The sequence below is a fragment of the Elephas maximus genome, chromosome 8 (assembly GCF_024166365.1).
Source record: "Elephas maximus indicus isolate mEleMax1 chromosome 8, mEleMax1 primary haplotype, whole genome shotgun sequence".
Classification (NCBI taxonomy): domain Eukaryota; kingdom Metazoa; phylum Chordata; class Mammalia; order Proboscidea; family Elephantidae; genus Elephas; species Elephas maximus.
The window spans coordinates 8,685,983-8,706,723 of NC_064826.1; the positions used below are offsets into that span (position 1 = coordinate 8,685,983).

The following is a 20,741-nucleotide window of genomic DNA, read 5'->3' on the forward strand; positions in this document are numbered from 1 at the left end:
AGCACTACTGCCTTATCAGGATAGGGTAGTCAGTGGTGAAGCTCAGGGGTTCTGGAGCCACTGGGCCTCACAGTTCCACGTCTCAGCTCCAACACTGACTAAGTTCGAAGCACCAAAATATCTATTCATAGATAAATGGAAAAACAAACTGTGATACAGCCATCTGATGGTGTACCGCACCGCAGAGAAATTGAACATGGGTGATCTCACAAACATATTGTTGAACAAAAAAGGTTTTAAGCAAATTTATATGGTATGATCCCATTTATGTAGAGCTAAATACCTGCAAACCACAATCACATATTCTATAGGGTTACACAGGTGTGTGGTAAGTGTACGAAGAACTGTGAAAGAATTATAAACGCCAAATTCAGGAGGGTGGTTGCCGCTGATGAAAGAAAAGAGGGATAAATTGGTGAGTAATACAACAGGGATTTCACTATAATGTAATGTTTTTAGGTTAGGCGATGGGGATATAGGTGGTGGTTATTGTATTATCCTTTTTATTTATTTGTAGGCCTGAAATATTTCATGATATATACATTTTTAAAGATTTCATCAAAACCGTGGCTCTGATTGGTTGACAATATTGGTGTTTGTTGCGGTCAAGTTTATTCCAACTCATGGTGACCCAAAGTGTGCCAAGTAGAACTGCCCCATAGGGTTTTCTTGCCTGTGACCTTTCAGAAGCAGGTCACCAGGCTTTATTCCTGAGGTGCCTCTGAGTGGGTTTGAATCGCCAACCTTTCAGTTAGTAGTCAGACACTTAACTGTTGGCTCCACCCAAGGACTCCTGACCTTATGCATAACAGAAAGAAACATTGCCTGGCCCTGGGCCATCTTTGTGATTCATTTAAGCCCATTGTTGAGACTCTGGTGTCAACGCTTCTTATTTTCCTCATTTTTGCTGATCCTCTACTTTACCAAACATTATGTTCTTTTCTAGCGACTGGTCTTTCCTGATGATGTGTCCAAAGTAAGAAAGCCCAAGTTTCGTCATCCTTACTTTTAAGGAGCATTCCAGTTATATTTCTTCTAAGACATTACACGCATCTAACCACTTTGAATATTTCTCTACCAGGGCACTCATATGTTGATACACAATTGTATAGCTGCAATCTCTCTTGCCTAGAAAAAATGTGTTTTTGGAAAACTTATTTAGCAAGAAATAATCTAGTTTACTTTCCTACACCAATATTAGTTTTCAGAAATGAAAAGATAACATGAAGTAAATATCTAAGATTATAAAATAAAAGATGAAATTCTAGCATATGTTCTCTGATTTCACTATTATTGGACAAAGATTCTGTTCGTATTTAGAAAAACTCTACCCAAAAACAACCAATTCTTGTTATGAAGAGGAATGCAATATCACCGCTAGCTAAAGGATCCAGGCTGAATTCTATACTAAACATGAGAACGCACAGTATGAACCTGGAATTGTAATCTGTTGAAGAAAAACTATTAGATTTCCAGTTCCAAATCAGAGGCATGGAAAATTAAGAAAGTATGATTTAGTAATGAGACATTTCCAATTTTCAGTTTGTGTTTTTCAATGAATTTAACCTATCATCTCCGATATCAGACATGCTTGTGTTAATGAGCTCAATTCAGCAAAAATTAAGTTTCATTATAGTTTTGACAGGTGTTCTCCTTAAACCCAGTTCTCTTCATTTGTTACCTTAATTTGCAGGCCTTTGTAGGTATTTGAGTTTGTAAACCACTGGTTTACTGGCCACAACGCTATGGAAACATCTAAAGGAAAAAGTATTTCTTCACTAAGAAAAGAAGGGGATGTGAAATTCCTGAGACCTACCTTTGGTAGTATACTATACACAACATCCATTACCAAATAAAATGATGAAATTCACAGCTTATGCAGCTTTAGAGCAGTGGATTCACTGCTTGCACCAGCCGCCACCATCAAATGTATGGGTCCTGCCTTTACACCTGTGTATCTGGCCCATTCAAAAGTTTTTCTAAAACCAGTGAATAATCTTCCCAAAAAGTGACTAGGAACTTAATTCTAACAACACAAAAATTGCCACTTTAAAATAAGCCTTTTTTGCAGCTTATACCTCACAAGTCCTCCTAAATCCTAAGACCAGCTTGTAGCAAAACCATTCCAGGTTTCCTATTTTTTGAGACAATTTTCACATATTATATTTGCATAGGTAGTTACTTTGTCTAAGCTTAGATTTTCAATGGCTTAAATTCGTTCATAGTATTCTCTTGCTATCATATTTCACAGAAGAGAAATAAAAAGATAGAGAGAGAGATAGTCTCCATTGAGTCAACTTCGACTCATGGTGCCTTACATACAACAGAACAAAACGTTGCCCAGCCCTGCACCATCCTTTCTATCACCAGAATGTTCAAGTTTATCGTCGAAGCTGTTGTGCCAATCCATCTCACCGAGGGTGGCTCTGACCCTCACTGGTCCCATACTTCACCAAACAGGATGTCCTCCTCCATTGATTGATACCTCCTGATGATGTATCCAAAGCAAGCAAGTCAGACAATATTTTGTTGTGATGTATAAGGTTTTCTTTGGCTAATTTCTAGAAGTAGATTGCCAGGCTTTTCCTCCTAGCCTGTCTTACGCTGGAAGCTTTGCTGAAAACTGTCCACCAAGGGTGGCCCTGCTGGTACGTGAAATACTGGTGGCCATACCTTCCAGCATCACAGCAACATGCCACCATGGTACAACAACAATGTCCATCTCAGAGTCAATGAAATATGGTATATTTTAAATCTTTCTGTGTGTGTATTTCCTTTTGTTCATTTCTAATGCTGTCTTGGAAGAAGTACTGCCAGAACGTTCATTAGAAACGAAGATGGCAAGACTTCATTTCATATATCATGGACACATTATCAGGAGGGACCAGTCCCTGGAGAAGGACATCATGCTTGGTAAAGTAGAGGGTCAGCAAAAAAGAGCAATACCCTCGACAAGATGGATTGATACAGTGGCTGCAAAAATGGGCTCTAGCATGACAAAAATTGTAACCTGGTAATGTTTCATTCTGTTGTACACAGGGTCGGAACTGACCTGACAGCACCTAATAAGAACAACAAATGTTGTTTAGTGTGTGCATGGAGGACAACAGACTATTGCATTGTGAATCCAACTCATCATTGAAACATCGAATATTACGAGGTTCCAGACATTGGGTCATGTCTGGTATATTGTGTGAATGACTGTGGCCATGAGTATTTTAGCACAACATGCTTCCTGGTGAATTATGCAACAGACTTCAGTTCCTTGCATTGTGAAATGTTCCTTCAACGGCTTTAAGTTCATCAACATGTCTGACTTTAACACGCACCATCACAGAATTTCTCCCGAGTCATGCTCACACATTTGACTTTTCCACAAGACTTCTTAGCACACAATATTAAGTCATTTCTTGATGTTGTTGTATTATGGGTACCATGTTCATACATTCATTGGTTACATAAAATTTTTCATAAATACTACAAGTAAGTATTCTAACTTGCTGGAATTATTATTTATATCTTTGCTTTGATCATCTGTGGTAGAAAACATCACAGATTGCATAGTTTTTCTCTAGAAAGTTCTCAGCCATTCTCAATCTTCTGAGCAACAATATTTCTCGCTAGGATGTGTTTGTGAATGTTTAATTCTGCATGAGTCATATAATTTCTTCTTCACTCCATAGACCATCTTTCACAAACTCATCGCTTATAAAAGGTTTTATGGCAATTTTTTCACTACGGCGTCTCATTTTATTTGCATTCAGAAATTAACCCTGTGGAAATCCTCGTTCCTTCAGCTAGTAAAGTTTTCATTGTGTGTCTTTTCTATGTAGCAATTGCAGTTCTTTAATTTTTTGAAGTTGTCTTTTTTGGCAAAGACACATTTTTTTTTAAATTGTACTTTAGATGAAGGTTTACAGAGCAAATTAGTTTCTCATTAAACAAGTAATACACATATCGTTTCGTGACATTAGTTGCCAACCCCAGAACACGTAAACACTCTGCCCTCCTCGACCTTGGATTCCCCATTACCAGTTTTCCAGTCCCCTCCTGCCTTTTCATTCCTGACTGGCAAAGACATATTTTACATTTTCAATACATAAAAATATCTTATTCTCACAAAAGACTATGTTCTCTCCTACTCTTCTGGAACCATGTGGCCCCTTCATTCTATCTTTTGGTTCCCTCTTTTGGTAGAAGCAAGAATTCAAACAACTATGTCTCTAAGAAAAAACAGCCTGCAGTCATGATGATAAGTGGCGACTGGATTCTCCCTTTGAGGTGCGGACGCTGCGGATAGGGTGAGCCCTGGCCCCTGCTCCAGCCAATGTCCATCCTGTGGGAATATGTGCTTGGTAGTGTCAGGTCTTCTACAAACCTGGATATCTGAGGACATCTCCCAAATTTCAAAATAAGGATACAATCTTTTTTTAATGCTGATTGGATCAAATGAAATATAGCTGCATGCAGAATGCAAAATGCAGGCCACCCCTTTGCAGCCTCTCTCCCATGGGATGAAAGAGAGGGTTTTTGTTGGAATACTCTCTCACACAAGACGAGGAGCTGAGACAGAACCGTGAAATGAGCTCTTAAGATGGTGCTATTTAGGTTGAGCTTAGCTGCTAGCTGACAGGTTAGCAGTTTGAACCCACCCAGTGGCTCCTTGAGAGAAAGACCTGTCGATTTGCTCCTGTGAAGACTTCAGCCTAGAAAACCCTATGGTGCAGTTCTACTTTGTAACGCATGGGGTCGCCATGAGTTGGAATCTACTCAACATCTCCTAACAACAACATCCAGAATACAACGATGGACTGTGATATGCTGCTGACATTTTTCTCTTGAGGGGTCATGGGCAAACACAAGGCCCTGAGGAATTCCCCTGAGGGCAACTGATTTTCCAGACCAGAGAGAAGACAAGCTCCTTCCTCTTCCTAGGTTCTGACAGTGAGGCCTGGAGTCCAGAAATCACAGGCGTGCTCTGAGAGCTCCTGATACAAGGGGTGGGGAATGGCCACAAGCTTGGGTCACCCCATGAGCAACTCAAGGTTAAACACTGGATTGCACTTGGCTGAAATTACTAGCATCTGAGGCTCAAAGCTTCTCCACCAAGATCTGTGATCTCCTGGGATTTAGAATTTTTGAATAAAAATCTGAAACAAAGTTAGCATTTTATTTCCTTCATTCATTTTTCTACCCAGAGGTCTGAATAGTATTTCTTTTTTCCTTTCTTTTTTAATTTAAAAAAAATCACCAGTATTTATCTAGAGGATCTCTTTTTCATTAAATTTGCCTAATCCTCACCTCTTTCACTTACATTTTCTTCTATGATTTCTTTGATTATTGTTCTTCTGTATCTACTAGCATAGATAAAGGGTCTCTTGGATCTCATAGCAATGCCTTGCTCTCTTTCTGCTCTAATCATGTTTCTTTCTTTTTTTCCTTTTCTTAGGACTTCTGAATTAGAATTTCAGTAACATCTTTTAATTCACCCACTCTGTTTCTGCAGTATCTAACCTGCTGTTCAGTGCCCTACACTCCAATGATTTGAAAAATCAGCAGTTGCATTTTTAATCTCAAAGCGTTTGCTTGTCCATTTCATGATATTAAGTCATATTCCTTATAGAATCAGTGTCTCTAAAATCTTAATGAAAACATGAATGGGATGTTTTCTAACATCCTCTGTGCCTTGTAATGACTTCATCTCACAGGCAGACATTGATCTCTTTCTTCATATTGGTCACCTTATCTTGAGCTACTGTGTATTTTCACATGTCTTTTCCTGTTTGTAATCTTTGCAGGGGAGATGAGTTTTCCCCATATTCAGAATTGTGGTGGGTTCTGATAGATATTAAAAAAAAAAAAAAAATCCCTGTTAACACAGAGTTGATTCCAACCCAAAAGAACCCTATAGATATTTAAAATAAGGGCCAAATCTTCTAGGACCTGATGAAGGAAGGTGGGGGGAGTTATTTATTTGCTTTGGCTCTATTTTGCCAGGCTAGAGGCAACCTAAGCAGGAAGCCTTACTGCTGAGCATACATGTTCCCTTCCCAGGTGCTATAGTACCTGGTTAACAACGGATGGATGTCCATGTCAGCTAACTTAAATGATTGTTGCCCCATCGCCCCTCCACAGTAGAACTTCCAATTTACTCACCTGCTCAAAGCGGGAGTGGCCATGCAAGTTTCAGAGGAATCTCTGCCTCTGATCTCTCTACATTTTACCTTCCAACTTTTCCAAAACAGAATACACCCACAGGTGACAACAGTGATTACAGCCAAATGGCACAAAAGGTTAAGCGCTCCACTACTAACTGAAAAGTTGGTTGTTCAAACCCACCCAGAGGCACCTCAAAAGATAGGCATGGCGATCTGCTTCTGAAAGGTTGCAATCTTGAAAACTCTATGGAGCAATTCCACTTTGCACCCACAGGGTCACCATGAGTTGGCAACTAACAACAACAGCATGGATGGTTTCAGTTCCTTATTTTTCCTTGCCAACATTTTCTAATCATTTTTTTTGAAATGAGCACATGTAGCTTTTATAGTAGGGAAAATATAATAAAAGGAAAACTTTGAATTTAATATGCAAGAAAAACTCCCGGATGACAAGACTGAAGTCTTGTTCATCATGGTATTCCCCACCCTCCACCCTGTGCACCCCGCATTGAGGACAGTGCCGTGCTCAGATCATTCTGAAGGAGGCATCACATTGATGGTCTGAGGTGGGCACAATCTTCACACCACAGCACATGCTCAGGAACATGAGCAGTGGGACCAGAGAGGAGGGGTCCATGACAAAGGGGGCAGGGTAGAGCTGTGGGGCAAGGAATGGAGCAGATGGACACAAGAGGACCTGCCCTCTAATATCAATGGTTTCAACTGTGTCTCTTTTATAAGAATTTTTGTTTTGGCATCATTTCAGACTTACAGAAAGTTGCCAGAACAGTACAAAGAATTTCCAGACATGCTTCATTCAGACTCCCTGTTTGTTACCGTTTTACATGTTCTTCCCACTGTATTTCAAGGGGAATCAGAGACGAGGCAAGTTAATGTCGAGGTGCTTTATTCTCCAAATTCTCCTAAAGATGTTCCCCTGGATGATAGCCTCCGGACTCCCAAGCAGTGACCTTCCTCTTGCGGAGGCTACAGACTCCTTCCCCTTCTTACCCACCCCCCCTTTTGCCAAGATCACAGAACAGGAAGCAATGCTTGTCCAGGGATGCTGCCCACACAGAGAAACTGTAAAGGAGAAAGGGTGTCACCAGAACAGAAGGGGCATCTTCCTGAAAGAAGGAGCCTCTGCCTACCACACCGTCTGCCAGCCAGCCAGCCCTCCGGGGGAGAGCATGTAAGTCTCTCTGTCTGTCCTAGCTGCACAAATGGTGGGTTCTTTCCTAATGCCAAGACCCTCAGGGACACCTGCCCTAGCTGTCAGAGACCTCTGGCACAGTCTTTTCAAAACTGAGGATTCCAACAGCTGAAGACAGTATAGCCAGGCCTACAAATCAGGGTCCTGTGGAGCAAGGCTCACTTCAGGACTGAGGGTTCTCAACGCCAGGGAGAGGATTTATTTTATCACAAGAGTTTGCTGCTGCTGTTGTTGTTGTTAGTTGCCATTGAGTCTGCTCTGATTCATGATAACCCCACGTACAACAGAACGAAACGTTGCCCAGTCCTGTGCGATCTTCATGATCATTGACTATTGAGGTTACTGTGTTAATCCATCTCATTGAGGCATTCCTTTATTTTCGATGACCCTCTACTTTACCAACCATGATATCCTTTTCTAGCCATTAGTCTTTCCTGATGACGTGTCCAAAGTAAGCAAATGGAAGTCTCTGTAGTCTTGCTTCTAAGGAGCGTTATGGTTGTATTTCCCTAAGACCAATTTGCTTGTTCTTCTAACAGTCCACAGTATATTTGCAAAGAGTTCAGGGCCCACAGACTAGGATGGGGATGAGGCGCAGAGCTGGGGATGGGTGGAGAGAGGCAGCTTGCCAGTCTTAAAGCCTCCCCACCAGCTGGGCTGATGCTGGGTTCCTTCCTGGGACCTGCCATGGCATCCCTATCTTCCAAGCCCCCAAGAGTGCTCCGAGAAAGAGGCCGGGATGTGGCCTGGTGATAATAAGCCATGCGCCCAGATTCTGACAGCGCTCTGCTCTGGTCCCTACAGCACCTTCCCCTTCTCCACCATGAACTGGTGCATGATCATCTCGGTGCTGATCGTGGTGGTCCTAAAAGTTGTCGGAATGACCTTATTCCTGCTGCATTGTGAGTATTCGAGCAACCTCCTACCCCAGCCCCATGTGCTCTTGTTGACTCCTCAGAGAAGGCAAGGTAGCATGTAAAGGTTAATTGCTCAAATCTTTCCACCTGAGAGTCTCTGACACCCTGAGGTCAGTTGACAACGCCCTTCTCCCTTCCTGGCTCACAAAATGGACCAGGTTCCTTGCTCTGCCTTGGAGATAAAGAATGGAACACACCAAGGTCACACAACAACTAAGAACCCAAGAGACAGAAAGGGCCACATGAACCAGAGACCTACATTATCCTGAGACCAGAAGAACTAGTTGGTGCCCGGCCACAATCAATGTCTGCCCTATCAGGGAACACAACAGACAACTCTTGAGGGAGCAGGAGACCAATGGGATACAGACCCCAAATTCTCATTAAAAAACCACACCTAATGGTATGATTGCGACTAGAGGAATCCCAGAGACAATGCTCCCCAGAACTTCTGATGGCACAGGACAGGAACCATCCCCGAAGACAAATCATCAGGCATGAAAAGGACTGGTCAGTGGCGGGGAGAGAGATACTGATGAAGAGTGAGCTAATTAAATCAGGTGGACGCGGGAAAGTGTGTTGGCAACTCTTGACTGGAGGGGGGATGGGAAGATAGAGAGAGAGGGAAGATGGCAAAATTGGCACGAAATGAGAGACTGTAAGGGCTGACTCAATAGGGGGAGAGCAAGTGGGAGAAGGGAGTAAGATGTATGTAAACCTACATGTGACAGACTGATTGGAATGGTAAATGTTCACTTGAAGCTTAATAAAAATGAAAAAAAAACTCAAAAAAAAAAAAAAAAGAATGGAACAGACTCTGATACTTAGAAGCCTACACAAAGCTTTTGCTATGAAAGAATTAGTTGGGTAAGCTGAGCCAAAGTACTCAGAGATGGTGGCTATTGTTGACAAATTCTGAAAATAGAGTTCAAGATTGACTGGTGTTAAGGCTGAGGTAACAGCTGCATTATACTGTAACGGCATTTACCCAAGAGGGAAATTTCTCTCTCTGTACATAGAAATTAATTCATCCAAATGCTTGGAAAAAGAGGGTTCATACCATGGGATTTTACTGCAATCGCAGCAAGCCGACTCTTCCGCAGCCCAGACTCGGTGGAAAAAAAAATAAATGAGGAAGGAAGTGTGATTAGGAGACAGCGGTTGGGTAGGGGATGCTGTTCTCATTGCCCAGTCTGAAGGTGCAATTCCTGTCACTTCAGAAAGCAGGAAAGAACTATGAATCAGTGAGCCTCTGCACCACAAACCCAGCACGCCCCTGCTGACCTGAGCCGAGGAATTCAATATTTCATAGTAATAGTCACAGGGGCTGGCAGCCCCCGTGGTGACGTCTGTTTTCATGTGCCTCATGTGGCCGCCTTCCAGGCTGACCAACTACTGATTTTCTTTGCAGTCCCACAGATTTTTGGCAAAAGTAATTTCAGCTTCATCCCCACAGAGAGCTACGGAACAGGTAAAGTGCATGATGCTGACCCTCCACTACCACTTCTTATATACCTGAAAAACTCAGCATTTCTGCTCCATTTTTTGAAAGCTTTCTCAGGGCCTCCTTTCACAAGAGTTTTTTTTTTTTTTTTGCTCAAAGAATCCATAAAGTTCTTCTAATTAATCCCTTCCTTTTATAGACGTGGAAACCAAGGCCAGACTGCAGGAACGTTCTGAGCCTCAGTTTCCCTCCCAGGCATGGGAATGATTTGTGTGTAACCATTGTCATATAATGTGAAAGGACTCTGTGTGTGCTTTAGGTGAACATTTACAGAGCAAATTCATTTCTCGTTAAACAGTTAATACACATTTTGTTTTGTGACATTGGTTGCCAACCCTACAATGTGTCAACACTCTCCGCTTCTCCACCCCAGGCTCCCTGTTTCCATTCGTACAGTTTTCCTGTCCCTTCCTGCCTTCTCATCTTTGATTTGGGGCTGATGTGCCCATTTAGTCTCGTATACATGATTGAACTACCAAGCACATTCCTCACATGTGTTTTTGTTTGCCCTATTGCCATCAAGCCGATTTCAACTCATAACAACTCTATTAAAAAAAAAAAAAAAAAACCCATTGCCATAGAGTCAATTCCGACTCCTAGCAACCCTATAGGACAGTGTAGAACTGCCCCATAGGATTTCCAAAGAGTGGCTGGTGTAGACCTGTCTAATCTTTGGCTGAAGGGTGAACCTCAGGAGTGACTTCAGTATTGAGTTAAAAGTGTGTCCAGGGGCCACACTCTTGGGTTTTTTCAGTCTCTGTCTGACCAGCAAGTCTGTTTTGTTTTGTTTGTGAATTTGAATTTTGTTCTACATTTTTCTCCCACTCTGTCTGGGACCCTGTATTGTGTTCCCTGTAAGAGTAGTTGGTGGTAGTAGCTGGGCACCATTTAGTTGTTCTGGGCTCAGTCTAGCAGAGGTTGAGGTACTTGTGGTCCGTTAGTCCTTTGGAATAATCTTTCCCTTGTGTCTTTGGTTTTCCTCATTCTCCTTTGCTCCAGCCAGGATGGAACTAGTAGATGTATCTTAGAAGGCCACTTGAAGGCTTTTAAGACCCCAGACGCTACTCACCACAGTGAGATATAGAACAATTTCTTTATAAAAAATCAGCCACTGCGTAAAGATGAGAGAAGAGCCCATGATTGGCCTGTCAGGAATATGAGTGCTCCCATAGGTACTGGGACCCCAGAAATAGGATGCTGTGTGGGTGTCAGGGCGGAAGTGCTCCAAACAGCTCTTTGGGAAAACAATGCCAAACGGTGTGTCTTTAGGCAAGAAGCAAGAGGGTTTCCCTCTGATGCTGAATTCTGCCATTATTCTTCCTTTCTTCTGTTTTGTTTTGGGTTTTTTTCCTCAGCATTTCACACCTATTACCACATCCAAGGAGTCCTGGTGGCGCGGTGGTTAAGAGCTCAGCTGCTAGCCAAAAGGTCAGCAGTTCAAATGCACCAGCCACTCCTTGGAAATCCTATGGGGAAGTTCTACTCTGTGCTATAGGGTTGCTATGGGTCGAAATCAACTGACTGGCAATGGGGTTTTTTTTGTTTGTTTATTTGTTTTTTAACGCATTCCCAAAGGACAAGAAATAGGCCCTAGGTATGGTGAGGCACATAATGGTGGTAGGGAGATGGGAGGATCAGAGAAGGAAGGTGGCTGAAGATCCTAGCACAGAGAGGCAGAGCTCACTGCTGCCACAACTAGTTGCAGGCTGCTGGGAGGTTCGAGCGCTGTGTTCACCACGCAGCCACCTTCAGCTTCGCCTTTCTTCTCAGTCCCACAGACAGTCACTGCCAGCTTCACCCCCACAGGGAGCTCCGGAACAGGCAAAGTGCATGGTTCTAACCTCCGCGCCCCCAGTTCTTATGTGCCGAATCCTCAGAGGCTCCCACTGCCCCTTTTCCCACAGAATTGCTTTGCTCAAAGGGGCCCCCAGACTTCAAATTCATTCCCTTTGTGTTACAGACAGGGAAACTGAGGCCAGATGGCGCAAAATTTCTGAGCCTCGGAGTTCATCTTGGGTTGAGGTTGATTTCTGTAAATGCAAAGGAGCCCTGGTAGCTCAACGGTTAAGCGCTTGGCTGCTAACTAAAAGGTTGGCAGTTCAAGTCCATCCAGTGTCTCTGAGGGAAAAAGACCTGGCCATCTGCTCCCATAAAGATTACAGCCTAGAAAACACTATACGGCAGCGGTCCCACCCCAACCACTAACTTCTTTTTTTTTTTTTTCGTGATTATGGGGTTTATCAGGGAAGTAACAGTTTACAGTTCAGGCTCAGGAACACTCAAGAATACAGGCCTTCCATCAAGACTGCCTCTTCCCAGCCATACTTGCAGGTGCACCTCTCCCAGGCCCTCAGTCTCTGCCCAAAGGCGCTCAACTTTCTCTCTCCATGTGCTGGGAAGCCCAATGTGCCGTCTCCTGTGGGTCTCCCCTGGCAGTCTCTCCTGCCAGTCCTTCCTACCTTGGCAGGTGGGCTCTTCTCCTTCCCACCACTGGGGTGGCTCATTTCAAGCCTAGCAGGATGGTAAAACTGATCATTCCCTTTGGTGGGCCACAATTACCCTATCACACAGTCCCCCTGCCCCCGCCCCGCCCCGATCACCTGGGTGGGAGTTACAAGACCATGGCATGAAAGGCCACACAAAAGCAATCCATTACACTGTAATATATTAAGGGATAACACTGGCTAACTCTTATGGATCATTTACTGTGCACCAGGCACTGTTCTAAGCACTTTCATCTATTATTTAAACTGTGTTTAAGACGTGAGGTAAAATCCTATTTTGCAGATAAGGGAATGGAAGCACAAAGACGTTAAGTAACTTGCCCAATATCACACAGCTAGTATAACTTCTCATGCTCTCTCTTCTCTGGTGTTTCTAGTCTGCCCCGCTGGGTGGGATCTGCATCAAGGGAAATGCTTCCTCTTGTCCATCTTTGAATCACCTTGGAACAAAAGCAGGAGCTTTTGTAAAGAAGAAGGATCTACCCTGGCAATAGTCAACACCCCAGAGAAGCTGGTGAGAGTATGGGGGGGTCGGGAGCACAGCCCATCCTGCAGCAGCTGCTGTCGGGGGGAGATGGTAGGATGATGGGGATGTGGGAAAGGACAGCTGAGGCCCCTCGTTCTGAGCCTGGGGTGCAGACTTTCCTCATTAGAGTGGGGTGTGTTTCTCGGGTCCAGCTGAGCCACAGAAATCTGCTCTTGGTGGCCTTTCCCGTCAGGCACGGCATGGGCTAGCATTCTGGGTATGGTCCAAGACGTGCAGGGATGACCCAATGAGCTGCTGTGTGTAACAGTTGTTCAAAAACTACAGAACAGTCCATGGATGTGAAATGTCAATGTCTGCCTAGTAAATGAAGGAAGATGTGAACTAACAAATTGTTGTTGTTGTTGTTGTTAGGTGCCGTTGAGTCAGTTCCAACACATTAGCAACCCTATGTACAACAAAACAAAAATTAGTAATATGAAAAACAGAGAAGTCATAGAACTGGGATTGCAGTTTATGATAATGATAACAAAAATACCTAACACTATGCACAGAGCTTAAATTTATTATCTTCTTTTTTCCTCATAACCTCTGAGAAGGAGGTATTATCAGCCACATTTTATATATGAGGAAATTAGGGCACGGAAAATAATTTGACCAAGGTCATACTACTATAAAGTGACAGAACATGAAATTGAATTCAAATCTACCTGCCCAAAATGCATACTCTTAACTAAGCTTACTTATAGTCATCTCTCCTGCAAACCCTTAACATTTGCTGAGTGTCAGGCACTGTGCTAGATACCCTATTACTTGCTTCTCTCCTTCCATCCCCCAGCCCCTCCTCTAAAAGTCTTCTGATCTAGAAGAACTTGGAAGAGGATCTTCCTCACCAAATCTTGGTACTTAGCTTTCCAACACAGGACAAGGGTCCGGATAGATGCTACAGATGCTCTAGGCTTAAGAGCCCAGGGGGGTAGGAAAAATGTCCTACAGTAGAAGACCAGGACCCAGACGGGAGGAGAAAAGGGAAAGGAAGGGGAAAAGAGGGGTAGAGGGAAATCAGACAGGAAGAGGATGTCATCCTTAAGTTTTGGTGCATCCCAGTCCCATCCTTGGCTTTCTCCACCTCTTAAACTCCCTGCTTGCCCCAGGAAAAGCTCATCACATTGGTGGTTTGCTGATGACACTGAAGTCTGTATCCCCAGCTCAGCCTTCTTCTCTAGATCATACAGTACATCAAGTCTCATCTTGATGTTTCAAAAGCACCACTAACTCAACATGTTCAAAACCAAGTCAGTTATGTTTGACTGGCCCACCTACTCCTCCTCTTGTATGCTCAATCTGGGTGAGTAGTCCTATCCCTCAAGACAGAAGCTCAGTTTTCTAGGATTTCACCTTCTTCTTAACTTCCTAAATAGGCTACTAACCAAGTCCTGTCCTCTCGGTCCCCACAGTCATTAGTTCAGCTTGCAATTGGATACTTTTAGAATTCCTCTAGCTCACCTCTTAACCCCCAGTCGTGTTCCTTTCTGGCCTGCCTTCCACAGAACTAACATAATAACATCTCTGAGACTTTAAACGGTCTCTGCTGTTTTCCAAATTAGATGGGTTAATGTCCAGTTTTCCTAGCATGGCATATAGACTTTGCACAGTCCAGCCTCTGACTTCTCTCCAACCTCATCTCTCAACACACCTCAGGTCCACCTCTGCACCTACCAGACTGAACATCTCATAGTTCCCAAACACTCCAGACTGCTCCACATGTGGCTTCCAAAGCCCCCTCTTCTAGGAAGCCCAATCCTGACCCACACCCTGTCTACCGTTCACCTGATAAAGAGTTAGCTATCTCCCAAAATTCAGCTCAAGTACCACCTCGTCTATGATCTTTCTAGAAAACCCCAAATCCACATAGAATCGGTCATTCCCTCTTTGTGCCTGGGCCAGATGTTTCTTACCACCATGCCTGTGACATCTTAGAATGCCAGTTAACCACCTGTCTTCTCCTGTTAGACTCACAGTTCTCAAACATGTTGGCATCACTGATTTTTTTAAAAAGTGTGATGAAGCTGTGTACCTCTTCCCAGAAACATAACATAAACACAATATTTTGAGTCAAATTTCAGGGGCTTCACAGGTTTCCTTGAAAACCATCCATGGCTTCCAGTAGACAGTCAAGGATTAAGAACCCTTGTGTTAGACAATGAGCCAACAATTTTTTTTTTAAAAGACCAGATAGTAAATATTGTAGGCTTTGCCTCTAACCACATAGTCTCCATCATAACTACTCAAGTCTGTCGTTTTAGCTCGAAGGCAGCCACAGACAATATGTAAACAAATGAGTGCGGCTGTGTTCCAATAAAATTTTATTTTTAAAAACAGGCTGCAGTCTAGATTTGGTGCCTTGGCTATACTTTGCCAAGACTTGTTAGACTCTAATTTCTTTGAGGAGGAATAGGCCTGTTTCCATGTCCCCAGCCTTGCACAATGCCTGACACATGATAAACACTCAAAAATTTTTGTTAAGTGAGTAAATTCAGCAATTAATTTTAAAAATTAAGAAAATGAGATATTTCAGGGAAAGAGAGTTTTGAAGAAGAAGGAACTAAGGCAGTAGTCTAGAGGGTGAAGAGAATAAGACTTGGATGCTCACTGATCATGGGAGGTATGTGAAGAGGACAGGAAGGAGTCCAGGGAACTCTCAGATTTCTGGCTTGGTGATCTGTGATTCATTAACTTAATACACAAAAGAAGATGCCTTGGGCTAGTATCAGTTTAGCAAATACCCAATACTTGGTTATTTCTCCTTGGATTATCTGCTTTGGCACCACACTTTTAAAATTCCGAAGCTATGTCCCCTTGCTAAGTACTCAGGGAACATGAGCACAATTTACTATTGCCTGACCCACCCTCGTTTGGTAGGTAGAATTTCTGGCAATGAAAACAATCCTATGCAGAGAGGCATGCAAAATTAAAAGGATTTACTTGAAAACCTGGTTTAGATGGCACAGTGTCCCTTCCCCTTCATCTCAAAGTGTGGTACTCAGAGAGCGGCAGCATCACCTGGAAGTTGTTAGATGCATTAAGTTCTTGGTTCCTACACCAGACCTACTGAACCAGAAGCCCAGAAGTCCCTGTCTTAGCAAGCCTTCCAGGTGGTCCTGATGCTCTCTTGAGTCTAAGAGCCACTTTTCGGGGGTTGATGGTGAGTGCCAGGGCCAGCCAGCCCCATAGCCCTACCAGCATTCTTGATTCCCAGAATCAGATGCAGTCACAGGCCTGTTGGCACAAGGGAGGCAGCTGTAAAGAACTTGTTGTCAAACTGGTTTTTGTTTTTAATATCTAGAAGTTTCTCCAGGACATAGCTGGTGCTGAGATGTACTTCATTGGCTTAACATACCAGCCTGCAGAGAAAAGATGGCGATGGATCAACAACTACGAGTTCAACGGCAAGTACGTGAACACCCCACATTCCCTGGGCACCTCGGTTTGCCCCAACAGACCAGACCTGAGGTTCAGCGGGTTTGTCTGGCACAGCACAAAGCTGGGATGTGGGTCTTTGTTCTATGTGTCTCTTTTCTTCCAAAGTATCTGTCTTAGTTGCTAGTGCTGCTATAACAACAACAAAAAAAAAAAACAGAAAAAGAACAGATACATATTTTCTCACAGTTCAGAAGACTAGAAGTCCAAATTCAGGGCACTAGTTCTAGGGGAAGGCCCTTATTTATTCCTTTCAGCTCTAATAGCTACTGGCAATCTTTAGCGTTACCACATTTGTAGATTCATCTGTCTCCATCTTCACACGGTGTCTCCCCTTATATGTGTCTGTTTTCTCTTTTTATAAAACTACTCAGAAGGGCTTAGGTTTAGAACCCCCCTACTCTGGTATGACATAACATAACAAAAGGAAAAACCCCATTTCCAAACAGGATCACATCCACAGGTACAGGGTTTGGGACTTCAGCATAACTTTTGGGGGGACATAATTCCATCTATAGCACCATCTATTTCTGGAGACACAATTTTTGTAATTATTATGGAAAACATCAAACATTCGTAAGTAGGGAGAAGAGTATTCATATAATGGAACATTTTGTCCAAATCAGGATCCGAGCAAATCTATCCACAGAGCATCCGGTTGGTACATCTCACAGGTCTCTTTTAACCCATAGATCACACTTGATTACTGCATTCCTAGAGGTTTCCTCAGCAATGGCTTCTTTATCTAAAGAAAGGTTATAACAAACTTGTCTATGCCTTAAAGCCATGAACTTCCAACTCCCAAATGCTGTCTCCTATGAATGATTCCATAGTTGGTGGAGAACACAACATTCCAGGGCTTATATGAGAATGTTGAGTCTGACAGAGAGCAAGTCAGTTCTCTAACTTCTAACTGGCTTTCCCCAAACCAAACCAAACTCGTTGTCTTCAAGTGGATTCCAACTCAAAGCAACGCTATAGGACAGAGTGGAACTGCCCCATAGAGTTTCCAAGGAGCACTTGGTGTATTCGAACTGCTGACCTTTTGGTTAGCAGCCCTAGCACTTAACCACTATGCCACCAGGGTTTCCAGGGCTTCCCCAAAGAGGGGAGGAAATTAGCATTCATACATGTCTAGAAAAGACCAAGTACCATGGTAAACACTTTACACATTGTCCTCATGAAGTCATTGAACCAACACTTCAATCTGATATTTAAACAAATAAAATTCATTGAAGGAATGAACCACCGGAGAGCACGCATTCAGTTTGGCTGTAGAGGTATGCTCTGTCTTACAGGCAAAACAAAGAGATATTTAACAAATAGAGTGAGTGGAGATAACAACTTCACATCAAAGCAACGGTGGGAAAGGAGGAGGTATTACAAGGGTGACAGTTAACTATAAAACTTTCTTTATATCAGTTTCTAGTCTAACATAAACCTCTCATACTTGATTCATTTTAACTAAGGCCATGTTTCTTAAATGAAAAGTATAAACAATTTTGACATGCAGGTTTAGCAATATAGAAGGTAGTAATACAATTGCAGCTGGGCCAACTTAATTAGAATCTTTGACCATTAGTTTAAAAAAAAAAAAACAAACCCAGTGCCATCTAGTCGAGTCGATTCTGACTTATAGCGACCCTATAGGACAGAGTAGAACTGCCCCATAAGGTTTCCAAGGAGCGCCTGACGAATTTGAACTGCCGACCCTTTGGTTAGCAGCTGTAGCACTTAACCACTACACCACCAGGTTTCCGACCAATAGTTAGGAAACTGTAAATAAACTCTGCTTATTTAGCTGAGAGAAAAGAGATAATGCCTAGGTGCTTGCTGGGGAACTTCTTTAAGGCAGTTAAAACAGTATGTTTACATACAGGCTCTAATTTATCTTAACAATTCAATGAAGCTTTTTCTAAGGCCAGTTGTAGGAACACTCTTAACATAAACATGACTGAGCTTTGTTTTTAAAACAGCAAACTTTAATGGAAGCCTAATCATTACGAGAAGCTCTAGTGGCAAAGTGGTTAAGAGCGCAGACTGCTAACCAAATGTCGGCAGTTCAAACTCTATGGGGCAGTTCTACTCTTCCTATAGGGTTGGCTATGAGTTGGAATCTACTCAACAGCACACACAATAACAGCAAAGGTTATGAGGAACGTAGAAGTAAAGCTCTCAGTTTAATTTCTGAATGGAGTGCTTAATTTTAGTTCTGAAATCTCCCCAGTTAGACCTATGGCACCTCAAATTTTTAGAGTTCTCCACACGCATTATATTTCCTGCAGTATTCATGAGGGTGGTCTCATCAGATCACCAAAAAAAAAAAAGAGCTCTCATCAGCCTTCATTTAACAGATGGTAGAATTGAGAAACGGAGATGTTTAGAAGTGTGCTGAGTATCCCCAAACTGGGAGATGGTAGAGCCACAATTTGATCCCTCATCCACTTGACTCCAAAGCTCATGGTCTTTCCATGAAACCACATCCTTTCCTGTCAGAGTGTGAGAGGCTGAATGACAGATAAAAGGATGACCATTACCATCACCAGGTCATGTCTAAAGACAGCTGGTACCTAGGACAAGAGGAGGAATCTCTTCCCTCTCCTTTCTGTCCTCCTGCTGTAAACTCAGTACATACTCTAGTGTCTACAACATTGTTTCTGGGAGAAAGGAGGACGCTCATGAGATGTTCTTGACCAAACACAAGAGTGAATTAATCCAACACTCTGAATCCACAGAAGCTCATGGGGGCAGCTGAGGGCAGCAGAGGGTCCTGAGTGGGAAAAAAGGCTGGTTCCAAGGATGAGAGCATGGACCTGGTCAGCCGCCTGCGCCTCCCTCACACTCCTCTGAGACCCTCACTCTGGACCCAGTGGGGCCTTAACCGTGCCTTCTTTCTCACTAGTGTCACCAACTACCGCCAGAATTTCAACTGTGCGACCATAGGCCTAACAAAGACATTCGATGCAGCGTTCTGCGACATCAACCACCGCTGGATCTGCGAGAAGAATGCCAAATGACCACAGTCCCCGTGGTGTCTGACGAGATCACCAAATACATTCAGGGAGGCAGCAGAAAGAATATTTACAACTAGTCCAGGAAATGCAGAGCATCAGACCACTGCGCCAGTCACCCACAGGCTACTGCCCAGCTCCCTCGTAGACCCCAGAGCTCAGGCATCCCTCCACAAACACACTCACATGATACACCTGGGCTAAATCCCTGTTCTGTCCAGCAGTTCCCAAGACCCCTTCCTGTGAGAGTTTTACCTGTGGCCCACTTTAGATCCACAAGGCTGTCTGGTCAATGACCTCTTTGCCATCTGTCAATGGTAGAGGTCCCTGTCTATTTGGGGGCATGAGCTTCTAGGCTCTGCTTTGGGGCTAGGTGATAGCCTTCTCAGGAAAAGAGTCAGTTTTATGGAGACAACTCATGTGCTATGGAAACTAATCTGTTTCTAGAGAACTTGGCATTGCTGACTGACCAGCAGGCAGAGTTTAGCCTGTGGCCAGGGTTTGCTTTATCATCGCTGTGACCATACCATGAGGGAGAAACTGCAGACAGCTCAGGTGTGAAGGTTATTTAGAGAGCCTCATTGGTGGAAGAGGATAAACTCAGCTTCTGTGACCCCACCCCTGTTCCCAAGAGACCCCTGTCCACGTGAGTCCCTGGGTGGGACAGCAGAGGCCTCCTCAGTCTGAAGCAAGGCCAGGCCTAGTGAAGGGCACCTGGAGCAGAGCCTGGAGCAGGGAAAGCATTGCTCATGGGGATGGAGAGGGGTCTGCTTAGAATAGGACTCTGCCCAGAGGTCCCTCGGAAGATGATCAGGCAGCCAAGTGCCCAGAAAAACTGGCTGTCTGCTCTTCAGCAAAGCCCTGAAGAGACACTTGAGCTGAATATAGCTCCTGTGCAACCATAATTTGAATAAGCAGATTCCCTTTGCTCTGCAGGTTTGATGACCTGACCATGTTGTGTTGAGTATATTTTAAGAATTTGGGAGAGACACTTGGGCCCCACAGATCACAACACAGTCCTCCCTTCAGTTCTAGAGAGACTCCTGCTGCCGGGGATAGCCTATTGATCCGAAGGCCCAAGCCTTGAACCGGTTGGCATCCCACTGACCCAGACTGGTCCAGCTGACCCAAGAGGAAGTATTGGGTGAAGCAAGGAGAGGCAGAAAGTGGAAGGGGGACACGAGAGACAAATGGAAGCCATGTGAGGGAGGGAACGGGGAATTCATTTGGTCATCCTCAAAGAAAGGCAGAAGGCAGGTAAAAAGTTTTGAGGCCCTGACTCTTCTCCACACTCCTGACACAACCTTAGCCACCCACTCCTCCGTGCATAGAAAGGAGACATGGGCAGCCTTGTGCATTTGGAGCAATAAGAACTAAACCACCATGGAAGGCTGTATAAAATCAATGGGAATCATAGTCACCTACATAAGCTGCTTGCCATTTGTGTCTAATAATGTACCCCAATAACAA

At 43.7% G+C, this 20,741-nt stretch overlaps 1 protein-coding gene across 2 annotated transcripts; it reads left to right on the forward strand.

Annotated features, from left to right (window-relative positions):
- The first annotated feature begins 7,244 nt into the window (after positions 1-7,244).
- On the forward strand, positions 7,245-20,741 carry CLEC5A (C-type lectin domain containing 5A). 2 transcript variants are annotated; one of them, XM_049893732.1, is made up of 6 exons: positions 7,245-7,350; positions 8,176-8,273; positions 9,700-9,759; positions 12,674-12,810; positions 16,127-16,233; positions 19,163-20,741. In XM_049893732.1, exons 2-6 carry the CDS (start codon positions 8,195-8,197, stop codon positions 19,275-19,277), a joined length of 498 nt encoding a protein of 165 aa, XP_049749689.1. In that variant the 5' UTR covers positions 7,245-7,350; positions 8,176-8,194; the 3' UTR covers positions 19,278-20,741. The 2 variants fall into 2 exon arrangements, with proteins under 2 accessions (XP_049749689.1, XP_049749690.1); XM_049893733.1 differs by lacking the exon at positions 9,700-9,759.

Coding starts and splice junctions, on each gene's coding strand:
- CLEC5A (XM_049893732.1), top strand. CDS start 8,195: ATGAACTGGTGCATGATCATCTCGGTGCTGATCGTGGTGGTCCTAAAA. Junction 8,274..9,699: donor GACCTTATTCCTGCTGCATT/GTGAGTATTCGA, acceptor TTTTCTTTGCAG/TCCCACAGATTTTTGGCAAA. Junction 12,811..16,126: donor TCAACACCCCAGAGAAGCTG/GTGAGAGTATGG, acceptor TTTAATATCTAG/AAGTTTCTCCAGGACATAGC.